The sequence below is a fragment of the Sus scrofa genome, chromosome 16 (genome assembly GCF_000003025.6).
Source record: "Sus scrofa isolate TJ Tabasco breed Duroc chromosome 16, Sscrofa11.1, whole genome shotgun sequence".
NCBI lineage: Eukaryota > Metazoa > Chordata > Mammalia > Artiodactyla > Suidae > Sus > Sus scrofa.
Window position 1 is genome coordinate 55,740,426 of NC_010458.4, and position 12,660 is coordinate 55,753,085.

General features: G+C 49.1%; 1 protein-coding gene across 1 annotated transcript in view; it reads right to left on the bottom strand.

Annotated features, from left to right (window-relative positions):
* The window catches only part of TENM2 (teneurin transmembrane protein 2), a 3,459,878-nt gene that overhangs the window by 116,153 nt on the left and 3,331,065 nt on the right, over window positions 1–12,660 (bottom strand). The window contains 1 exon segment of the mRNA XM_021076712.1: window positions 9,531–9,677. Within this exon segment, the coding sequence (XP_020932371.1) occupies window positions 9,531–9,677 (147 nt within the window).

A 12,660-nucleotide genomic window follows, 5' to 3' on the forward strand; every position in this document is an offset into this window, starting at 1 on the left:
GCTCCTCCACTCATCCTAGTCTATAAGTCCTGGGTCTCAGACACAACTTTGCTTAAACCAGGTACCCATTCTCTGGAGGGTGACTAGGTCCATGTGGGGGGAAGCATGTATTGAATTTAGAGCCAGGAAATCAGGCTCTTATCTGCCCTGCCTTGCTGGGTTGTCTTGAAGAAGTTACTTTCCCTCTCTGGGCTTTGTAGCTGCTGGGACTGTATACTTGAGCCTTTTTCCATCTGACATTCCCAGACTCTATGAACCCATAACTGAAAGACATAGCTTCCCCCCGTGTGCGGACCTACCTCTGGATAATATATGTGATACTACAGATACTATGCTATCGATACTATCGATAGGATACTATACTATCGATAGCATCAATGATGATAGACCTTGATGATTGAAAAGGGAGGGGATTCCCTGGAAAAGGCTTGGATTTTGCGGTACATGGGGAGGGATGGAAGCACAGGGCACTGAGCTTTGGGGGACCCTGCGTGGTTTTCTTTAGATTCACATTTGGCCGTTTAATTCTGGCCCCTCTCCAATCCCCCAGAGCTCTTGGCTGAGAAGATGGGAAGTCAAAGAAACGAGCACAGGCCTTGGGCAGCCGCTCTCCCTGTGCTGCGAGAATGCCTAGCTATTTAAAATCCAACTGCTCCACTTTCCCCCGTTGGCCCCCGGCGTTCCAGGGCAGCAGCACTCTGCAGCAAAAATGCACTCCAAATCCAAATCCAAAATCAGAGGAGGGCAAAAAGCCAACGCCAATGCTGTTTTTCAGAGTGCTGCAGGAACGCGTGCTGCTGAGGGGCTGAGGGCGTGAAGCACGTCTGATCGGCCCTACTCTGATCCTGGACATGAGACTCAGGGGCTGCGAGGGGCCTGGAAGGAGGGCTCTTGACCTGCGTTCTGAATCCTGGCTTGGTTACGTTTCAGCTGGGGGACCTGGGTGAGCCACTTCACGTCTCTGGCCCTCAGTTTCTGCTTCTATGCAAAGGATAGCAAGAGGCTCTGAGGGCTCTCGTGCGCAATTGCCGTGATTTATTTGGGCCGCGTGGTAACATCTGAGCACAGGCTTGGCCTCTGGTAAGTGCTCAGTGCATCAGGCCTTTGCCATCACACCCTCTGACTTGCAGCCAGAGGACACGCCCTGTGTCCGGCACCGCCCAGCCCCTCAGATCTGTTCCTGGGGGATGTTAGTGTCTGCACGAGATTTGTCAGTCCTGGTGTTACTGACATTTGGGGCTGGCCGTGCCTTGTTGTGGGGCTGCCCTGGGCATTACAGGATGTTTAGCATCCTGCAATGATGGCTATAGTGCCCTACCCCTCCTCTCTGCTGTGACTCAAAAAAAAAAAAAAACAAAAAAACAACAAAAAAAACCATCTGCAGACATTGCCAATGTGCCCGGCAGAGCAAAGCTGCCCCTGATAGGGAACCACGGGTCTCGAACGAGGGGAGCGATGCAGGAGCAACAGAGCTGATCATGGCATCGGGGCCCTTGAATCTTCCTTCAAATGCTGGTCACAGAAACCAAGAGGGTAATTTCTGCCATCGAGGCAGTTTCTCCAGCCAAGGCAAAAAGACAGGACACTGACAGAATGATACAAATGCTACCCCTCTGCCGTCGGTTCATCTATGTTTTGATCCTCAAATTCCCTAAAATAAGTCTTCAGGGATTTAAATTGGTAACACTTTTTTTTTTTTTTTGTCTTTTCTAGGGCCACTCCTGTGGCATATGGAGGTTCCCAGGCTAGGGGTCCAATCGGCTGTAGCCACCGGCCAGCCAGCCAGAGCCACAGCAACGCAGGATCTGAGCCGCGTCTGCAACCTACACCACAGCTCATGGCAACGCCGGGTCCTTAACCCACTGAGCAAGGGCAGGGATCGAACCCTCAAGCTCATGGTTCCTAGTCGGATTCGTTAACCACTGCACCACGATGGGAACTCCTTTTTTTTTTTTGTAGATTATGTATTTTAATTACAATTTTATGACACGTATTTGGTCTGTCATCTAATCAGGGGAAAAATATAATCCTTCAAGAGACACTTCATGGCCATTTGCACTGCTAAAGATTTGATTAGAGAAGCCTGAGGTGCTAGGTTAGGTGAACACATGAACTTTCAACCTTTTTATTTTCTTCAGCCAGTTCCATGGCCAAATAAATTTACTGTGAACGGGTTTCTAGGGGGAACATTTTATCTTTGAGGCGGTGTTTCCTGAGACCTTTTTGCAACAACACACATTCCACACGTGTCTGAACCTTTCTCAGGACGAGCTTCTAAACCGTGTCAGAGTTTTAGAAGAAAAAAGATGCTGGCTCTGCGGCAGAAAACCGCTCTGTCATGGTGGTGTGCTGAAAGGCCTGTTTTGAATATGACCTTCTGGAGCTTTGGTTTCCTCATCTGGGAAGCGGAAAAACAATGATGAGATAGACGTGTAGGCCTTGAGTTTCTGGTGAGAAGCCAGAGATAACCCAGGGACAGATTCAGGGGTGTGATATTTGCTGTGAAGCTAACACCAAAGGGTGTTGGGAGAGAGACCCAGGGGAACCTTCCAGGTCAGGAGGCCTCTTTAGGGCCGTTGAGCTGAAACCTAAGAAGGAGCAGAAGAGGCCAGTCATGCAAACTGCCCAGGGCAGAGCACTGGCTGCTGGCCCTGGACCAGCAAAGGCTCTGAAGGGGACCAAGATTAGCCTGTGGAAGGTCTAGAAGGTGGGCCAGAGGGCTGCTAGAGAGGCCACCAGGATGATGAGAGAGAAGGAAGGGACCATTAGAGCAGGCCCTCCAGGCCAAGAGGCCAAGTCCAAACTTTTTTTTTTTTTTTTTTTGGCTATTTCTTGGACCGCTCTCGTGGCATATGGAGGTTCCCAGGCTAGGGGTCCAGTCGGAAATGTAGCCACCGGCCTATGCCAGAGCCACAGCAACGCGGGATCCGAGCCGCATCTGCAACCTACACCACAGCTCAAGGCAACGCCTGGTCCTTAACCCACTGAGCAAGGGCAGGGACCGAACCCGCAACCTCATGGTTCCTAGTCGGATTCGTTAACCACTGCGCCACGATGGGAACTCCCCCAAGTCAAAACTTTTGACTTTGATTCTAACTACAGGAGAAGCCCTTTGAGGGCATGGCATCATCCAATTTACAATTTAAAACAATCCCTCTGGCTGCTGGGTGGAGACACAGAGAACAGGACCAGAAGCAGCAGCAGAGAGCCCTTGGTGGCTTCCTATTCCTGTTATCCAGGTGTCTACAAAGCCCACCTCAGGGCTCTTGAAATCTTACTGATTATATGTTTTATAGGCCGTGGAGAATGGATTCCATCTTTTTTTTTTCAACCTCAATAGAAAAACAGAAAATGGACCCCCAACTCTCAGTTTCCTAAATAGAAGATTCTCTAGTCAAATGTGCCCAGAAAGCCAAAGATCTTTTCTCCATCCCCCCTCACCCCCCACTTTCTTTCTTTGCTTTTTTTGAGGGCTGTATCTGTGGCATATGGGACTTCCAGGCTAGGGGTCGAATTGGAGCTACAGCTTCCTGTCACTGCCACTGCCACAGCAATGCAGGATCTGAGCCGCATCTGTGACCTACACTGCAGCTTGTAGCAACGCTGGATCCTTAACCCACTGAGCAAGGCCAGGGATTGAATCTACAGCCTCATGGAGACTAGCTGGGTTCTTAACCCGCTGAGCCACAATGGGAACTCCAAAGATCTTATCTCAACTGGAAGATCCAGAATAATTTCAGACCCCTATTGCCACATGGTCCTCTAGGAGTTGCGTTGGGGCTAGTTCTACTTCCTTCCCTAAAAAGAGAGCTCCAGTGCCTGGCCAGCTGGAGTGGCCTCTAGGCCAAGTTTGCCTTCTAAGCATCAAATATATTGCGTTCCTCTCTGGGAGCTAATTGTTTCTGGCTACAGTTACATTTGTCACAAGGTCTTTGGACTGCAAGGGAATCCTTATCCAACCCAATTAATAGAGCAGTGTTGCGCACTGAAGCTGCCCCCCACCCAAACGATCCATAAACATAATTTGCACACACTCATCACAGCATTTACAATGGGTTCCCCAAGCTTTCTCTCTCACTGGAGGAAGAAACAAAACTATTTGACTTGTAAACCAGAGCTCTCCCAGAATCCCTGAGGTCCCAGGCTTGGCTCTGCTAAATGCACCGACAAGGTGAGTTATTAATTAACAGTTGAGATAAATGCCAGAATAAGCATCCCTGAATCATGGCAGATCAGTCTGGGTGGTATGGGATGGGGAGAGAAGGGGAGGAGGCAGCAGGTGAGGGGTGGGATTTGTCTGTTCCAAGAACTTGGGTCACACTCCAGCGTTATTTCTCCCCATTTAGACCTGGCTGTAAAGCCTTGAGCTCAGGCCAGCATCCACACCTCTTAACCCAAGGCAGAGACAAGGAACCAAGCTTCACACATGGAGGTGGGCTGGGGAATACTATTCTGAACGGGAGCCTGACTGAAGTCCTTCATTTAGGGAGAGAAATGTCAGTGCTGCTGGTGGATGGAGGGGCCCCTCCTAGGGGTTCTGATCACACTGGCCTGTGGGTTTGAGGGGAGCAAGGAAACAGGCTGAAGACCCTGGGCTCAGTGCTGTGATGGGCTTGCTTTTCTATCTAGTGGTCCACGCCCACGGTCCGCGATACCCCTTCTCTAAGCTCCTGATGAAGGAAGGTCTTTCACGCCGTCTGCCTCACATGCTGGACTGCAGGAATAATGCTGCCACGGCTAAACATCTGTCTCTTCGGACGGACGGGAGCTCTTTGCGCACACGTGTCGTGTTCATCTTCATATTCCCAAAGGCCTATTTTCAGTGTCTGACATTTACTAAACTGTCCACAAATGTTTGTTAAACCAAGAATGAATAGCTGATGGATGGATAGATGGATGGAGTCACAGCCTGACGATGGAGAATCTAAAGGCGCTTAAAATTTCGAAACGAACACTGGTTACTTCCCCAACCAGGAATGGTGATCGCTTCTGAAAACCCACTTCAGCTATTCACTCAGAAACTAAACGTGAACATGTGTTTTTGCTTTTCTAATTACATACTTCTTGAAATAAAATTCCCCTCTCTTCACGTCACTCCTCGTGTATTCTGGAAATGCTAGGGCTAGGTGTTTAGGAAACAGGCACCACTGGACTGGGTCAGCCCATGTAGGGAAACCATTATTTACATATATTTTCCCCAAAATGTGGTCTGTAGACCACTTGCGTCAGAATCCTCTGGGGTGCTTGGTAAAAATTCAGATTCTGAGATGCCATCTCTGACTTAACAAATCACCTTCTCCAAGGCGGGGGCCCACAAATCTAAATTTGAAACCAGTTCTCCGGTGCAGTCACGCAACGCTGAAATCTGACGAGCCCTGGTTAGAACCTCAGTGGTGATGAACTATGGGAAAATGATGGATTAGGCTCCACCTCTGTGGATTCAGGACTCATTCTAGACAAAAACAACATCATCAACGCTAATGACATTCACAAGGGCCAACACAGAGGGTGTCCTAGGAGCCAGGCACCTTGTAAGACCTATAACACACGTTTTCTCACGGAGACGTCACACCTGCTAACGGAGGTGGCACTACCTGGCTTGTTTTACAGACAAGGAAACTGACAGTCTGGGGGGTATACCGACTTGGATCCAGAGACTGGCCATCCCTCTGCTGCCTGGCCCGGGCTTTTAACCCTATGACAGTATGGTGTCACCTATTCAGAAATCAGGGAGGTGACAGGTGAAGGAGCAAAGCCCCTAATCCTCAGACCTGTGATGAAGCAGCATGGAGGGAAACAAAGACAAGTCCTTATTGTGGTCAGGAAGGACGTGGGGCATGGTGGCTTGTGAACAAGCTCGGCTTGAGAAGGCTCTCCCCTCCCCGTCCTGGCTTCTGCCTGCCAAGTGAACCTGGCATCTGACAGGACAGGATTCCATCAGACAGGCTTCCAGGCTGGCTTGCCATGATGGGAGCTGGGCTTTCCGCAGACAGCAGGCTGGGGCTCCTGATTCCACGTTTGGAGTGATAAAGGGGTATAGGAAAGGAGTAAGGGCTGTCTTTCCAGGCCAGCCGGTCCACCACTGCCTCCCCACCTCGACGCCCCCACGTTGAGAGGAAATCCACACCCTTTCTCCTGCCCCTGGCTGTGATGAACGGAATCTCACACCTCTGTCTTGGTGGTGATAATTAAATATTACCCGCCTGTCACTCGACGGGCATGTTGTGTGTATCCTCAGACTTTAATGAGCTGGTATTTGTCTTTGGTAAGCAAAAATATTTCTTTGAGTCTCTTCTTATTTTCAAATTGGGGTGAGCAGTTCAAGTAAAGATCTCTCACTATTAAAAGAGACAGTCTGCTCGCTGGCACATCTGTCTGAACCATTTCTCCCACTTCTTAGGGGTCGTGGCAGGTGAAGCTTGTCCCCTCGGGGTCAGTCAAGGCTCCCTGAGGTTAAGTGCATGGTCACATGGCTGGGGATGTTGGGAGACTTTGGAAGGGATGGGAGCGAGAAGGTAGGAATCTATACATTGTTTTGGGGGCATATTTGAAGACCATGTTTCCCAATAAGGTTTCTCATCTCAGCACCATGGAATCCAGAAAACACTGGAGGGAAGAATTTCCCAAGTTTTCCAAGGATGATAGTTTGTACCATTCTAGATGCATCGGGGAGATGCATTAATTCATTCCATATAATGGAGGTCTTAGGTCAGTGGTTCTGAAAGCAGCCCCTGGAAATTTACTAGTGATTCAAATTCTTGCCTGGACCCCAGACCTCCAGAATCAGACATGGGGGTAGTGCTTAGCAGTCTGTGTGTCCTCCGGAGGTGGTGGTGGGGTTGCTGTAAGCTGAAGCTTTGAACTATGAGCAGCTCTAGGCACCAGAGCGTCTTTCTCTCATAGAGGAACTCAGGTGGAAAAAAGGCTGATACAGGCTTCGACCATCTAGATCTATATTTATCTCAGTTTAAAATAAAAAATCTATTAAATGAAGATTAAAAAAAAAAAAAAGGAGCATGTTCCTAGATGAAAAAATGATTTGCCTCTCTTCCAGCTCGCTTTGGAAGAGCGCTCTATTATTTTCCCCATTCATGAGGCTTATAACAAATGTGTTCACTGCAGCTGCTCCCCAGGCCTGGGCACCTCCTCCGTCTGACCCCGCCACTGCCACGTGTAGACACCCACGCAGCTCTTCCTGAGAACTGGCAAGGCAGGACAGAGCCTGGGGCGGAACGCCCACCCCCAGCCCCAGCCCCAGCCCCATGAAACAGTGATATAATTAGCATGCGGCAGGACTGGATCCGGAGTTGATGAGGAACAGCTTTAATATTTATCAATAAACAGCAAAGTGCTGAGCGCACCTCCTAGGGAAGTAATTAACCATAAAAAGGCTACTCTGCACGGAGGAATCTCCTCCAAAAAAAGAACCCAGTTAATTGTGAACTGCTTACGCCAGGTGAGAGTGAATCCATGCCTACCCCTCTTACCTGACCTAAGCAACTCAAAATTAGCTGGGAGTTTCTGTTTATAAACACCACACAGAGGCCCCCTCTCCCTTTTTTTCTTGGGGGTTAATTGCTTCCTTGGGAGGCTGCTTTAGCAGTTCCCATAACAAGGCCACTATTGTCTTTAGCATGATTGCTGCCTCATTTGCTTCTGTGCCCTGCCTTTCTGATGCCCCTTGCCTCTGCCCACCAGGAGGGACCCTGAGCTATGCCCCTTGGGCAGGCCTCAGCCTGGGGACTCGCTGTGTACCTGCTCCAGCCCCACCACTCCAGGCATTTGGCTTTCTCTGGGTGGGGCCAGGGAAACTGAGTCCCCCTCCCCTGGGTGCAATGCTCTAGCTATCTGCTAAGCTTTCAGCTGCTGACACCAGCAACAGGGAAAGGAAGCCAGGACAGCAGCTCCTTTCTGGCAAAGGAAGGATCAGATCTGTAAGCCACCACTTGGGTGAAATCACCAGGGACCAGAAACAAAAACAGTGAACCTTCCCAGGAAAAGTAGTACGATTCTGATCGTCTCTCTGGGGGAAAAAATATGTATTATGGAGTTATGCCTTACTTCACTCAAAAACGACTTAAAGTGGCTTCTATTCTGGCTTTGCTTCAGGAAGGTAAATGAATGAATGGGAGGTCTGTAAATGGCGTCAAGTCTACCAGCTTTTTTGGACTGATGTAGCCCTGTCAGGGTGTGCACATCTGTTTATGTACAAATTACACACTTGCTACAGCTGCAATAACGGGTTATGGAAATCGCAAAACGTCCATGAGTAGGATGAAGAAAAATAAAAATAGTGTATCTGATACTTCCCACCTTCACCAGAATGGCTTGTACCTTACTCTAGATGCCACTGAAGCCGACCCCTTGGGGCCAGGAGGGCAGGGACTGACAGTCCCAGAGCTCCGGAATTAGCACATATGAACCAATACGCATTTTTGCTAAGCAATGAGACTCATGCCTTCTCATACACCGAACAGCTTCTGCCTCAAGGGAGTTCTGACCAGTTAGTGATTTTGGTGGCAGTGGATCATACACATGTACCCATGTGAGGGACCATGACTCTGTGTTCTTGGGAAATCAGATGGTCCACATGCTATTGCAACCCACTTAGCACTCCGCCGGGGAATAACACAGGAAAATTCAGCTTAGGGGTTTAGAACAGAGGTGGGCAAACACTTCCTATAAGGGATCAGAGAGCAATCCATCTTTTTAAGGCTTTGCCTCAGCCGCGTGGCCTCTGTCTAACTAACCAACACTGTCTGTGAGGGTGAAAGCAGCTCTGGACAAAGCATACATGAACAGGCCATGTTCCAATAAAACTTTACCCACGGGCAATGAAGTCTGAATTCCACATGGTTTTTGTGCGTCATGAAAACAGTCTCTTCTCCTTTAGATCCCCCAGCCATTAAAAATGTAAAAACCATTTTGGGCACGCAGGCCAGTACGAAAACAGACACTGGGTCCCATGTGGCCTGAAGGCTGTGGTTTGCCAACCACTGGTTAGACCATGGACTTTGGATACATGGCTGGCTGTGGGCCACAATTTTCCTATGGGAGACTGAGTTATCTTTAAAAAGTTACTTCATTGCTCCCTCAGCCTCGGTTTCCTCATCTGTAAAGTAACATCTCCAGGAGCTGCAAGGATGAAAGGACACACTGCTTACAATGTCTTAGCTCAGGGTAACCACATGCTGTCATCAGCAGCCGAGATTTATCTGTAACTCCCGGCCCCACAGGGCTCTTGGGAATGGTCACCCAAAGGCAAAGCCGGGGCCTGGCCACTGTTCTAGGGTGATGTGTACCTGAGAACCTAAAGTCAACATCCAACCCCAGCACCTCCAGCCCCCATCTCTAGGAGCCCCTGTTGGCCTGAGGATGCCGGTTCTCCACTGTGTGTGCTTCAAAGGAAATGTTACAACAACGTCTGACAATAGCAGAGGGGAGGTCTTTCAGGGAAAAGGACTCACGAAGACAGTCCATACACAATGCTCTGTTCTTGAGGGGCTGGGAATGAGAAGACGCTTGCTCACCTCCCTCATTATCCTTGTTATCCGCGCAGGAGGTTTCCATGGCAACGTTGCATCCGGGCCCTCTCCAGCCGGTCTGGCAGACACACTGCCAGCTGTTCTGACCCAGTGTGCATCTCCCGTTGCCGTTGCACAAATCGGGGCAGCCATCTGGTTGGAGAAATGGAGAGGATGAGAAAGACGAACGTGAGGCCGCGCTGGGGCAGCAGGGGAGCCATGCAAAAGGGGGGAGCAAGGCCACAGGGCAGCCGCTGGGCCAGCCTCAGGTGGGGCCCGTACCTGCCTTGGGAAGAGTCAGGGAAGCAGGCGACGCATGCGGTTGCAAGACGTAGCAAGGTCCCAGATGCAGAGGATCCCCAATGCCACTGACCTGTGCGAAGGGGTCTGAGGCAACCTTTCCAAAGTGGGGAGCATTCCGGAAAACTAAACTAGCCCTGAGCTTACAAGGCAATCCTAGCTGGGCTGTTATTTCCAGCCCTGTGGCTCAGGATGGATGCTACCTCAAGAAAAATCTTTGCTTTCTTTTTTTAGAAGTGCCTTCTGCAGAAGAGAAAAAAATTCCCTCTCAACCCAGGATGGAGGCAGAGTGCCCTCCATCTTTCAGAATTTTAAAGATAAATGTACATATGATTAGCACAAGCTTCTTATGACCAAGGACTGGATGGTCCTGCTGGGCTATTTTCATATTTTTGTAGTATTCAGCTTTAAGGGGCACTTGAAAACGTTGGCTGCTCATCACTCAACCTATTTATGGCATGATTTAAAAATACTGCGGGATCTGGAGGCTGTGGAAGGAGTAGGTTCTGAGTGCCATGAATCAGGAAAAGAATGTGGAATGCTTATGTGTGGGGGTTTGGGGGGTGGAGAATGGTGGTGGGGTTCAAGTCATTCTTATTTTGTGGTTTTCTTTTCTTTTTTTGGTGTAAGTGTGTGTGTGTGTGTGTGTGTGTGTGTGTGTGTATGTGTGTGTAATCAGATGCCTACCTCATTCCCTAATTGCTTCAGGACCCAGACTGCAGCTGCAACTCTCCTGACCTGAGCTTGGGGGAAAAGACAGCCCGGAGGGAAAAACTGAGAGCCTGAGGGCACTACTGAGAGATGGGGTGGGGGTAGGGGGTCTCCCTGGCAGAGCCTCTGTCGCCCTTTAGAAGACTTAGAGAGAAGCAGAGAACTGGTAGGAGGTGGCCACGCCCACAAAACCTACTTGCTGGCAAGAATGCCTAGAGATGTTTTCACTTTTTTTCCTCGAACAGCTTTATTGAGGCCCAATTTACATACCATATACAATTCACCTGTTTTAAGGGTACAGCACAATGACTTCCAGTAAATTTACAGAGTTATGCAACCTGGTATGTTTTCTTACTACTTTTAAATATATTCCGGATGACCATGAATTTAACCTTCCTCAATCTCTCTCTCTCTAATTCTGTCTTGACATCTGCTACCATCTCCATCTCTTTCTGTATCTATTTTTAAACCACACAAAGTGCAGGGTGGATCAGGCCATGGCAGGGGGATGAAGCGCTTTGTAATGATAGAGGCCACTGATTTGAAACCTTTCTGGCCCTAATCTTCTGCATCAAAAGTATGCATCTCTCCCTACTTCTCTCTCCAGCATTCCGGAGGCCATGGCCCCACAGCCTTCCCGCTTCTCTCGAGTCAGGCCCCCAAGGATGCCAATAAACCTAATTTGTGCACTTGGTAGAGGTGGGAATTTAAAAGATTCTCCTAAGAAGAAAGGTCTGGAGGGTTTGAAATTGAGTTGAAATTTACTTCTTCTTCATCTTCTTCTTTTTTTTTTTTTGTCTTTTTGCCTTTTCTAGGGCCGTTCCCGCGGCATATGGAGGTTCCCAGGCTACGGGTCCAATCGGAGCTGTAGCCGCTGGCCTACACCACAGCCACAGCAACGTCAGATCTGAGCCTCGTCTGCAACTTACGCCATAGCTCATGGCAACGCTGGATCCTTAACCCACTGAGCAAGGCCAGGGATCGAACCCGCAACCTCATGGTTCCTAGTCGGATTCGTTAACCACTGAGCCACAACGGGAACTCCGAAATTTATTTCCTTAAGGAGTTTCACTCATGCTTGTTCCCTCTCATCCCGTCCAGAATGTGATATGCATTAGGAACTGGGAGAACTAGGTAAGCCACAGAGAAGTTCAATGTGCAGAAGTCTCTGTAAGGAAGCTGAGCTGTCTGGAGAGGAGAAACAAGGAGATAGTTACCTGGGAATCTGTTTTCTTGGGCTGCAGAGCCCAGCACAAAAATCTGGGATGCAAACAAAGGCCCAATGTTTGCATACCCTCAAAAAGACTTGCAGGGGTCTCAAGGGTCACATTACAAAGCCAAGGGTCACATTTCTATTCTTTCCTTACCAAGGAGGTGGCCTTAGCCCTGCCTGGAATACCCGTGCCTTTCCCCCAGTGTCGGAGAAATGCCACAAGTAATTCTGCAGGAACAAAATGCAACTCAGTAGGAAAAGCTCAAGGGACATTTCACAGATTCTCAAGGAAAAGAGAGTATCTTCAACCTCCAGCCACCCCCAGCTTTACAATTTCTGCCAGTCGAGTTTGGGGGAATGGATCACAGAGAATACGCTACATGACAGACCTACCAGCGTTCGCCTTGCATGGTGTCTATTATATGCGCTTTGTTATTTAGTTACTTAGAGGTCTCCAGGCTGACTAAAATCATGCCCAAGTCTCGACAGAAGCCTCATTGTGCAGGAAACCCACGTCCACTACATAAAATTCAAATTTGCAAAGAACACTGGCATGTCAGTCGGAGATATACACTCAAATATGTATGCTCCTAGTCTGAATGAGGCTCTTACACCCCCACTCCTTCTCTTTCTCTCTCCATTTCCCTCCCTCCTCCAACCAAGTGAAGCGAGATAAACAGACCACAGTAGCGGGTTTTCTCCACATCCTCTGAGGAAGATGAAAACACGAACAGTGGGAAGCTGGCAAATCTCTGAGAAGTTTGGGGGCAGCTGGGAATTAATGGACAGGACTTTGCTTTTTAGCTTGAAGAGGAAGAAAGCAGCCTTGGTAAGTGCGTGGCGTTGCTAGGCAACCCCAAGCTTCCCCCCAGCACAAGTTCATTCGGCTGGTGGCCTTCTGAGGAGGTGCTT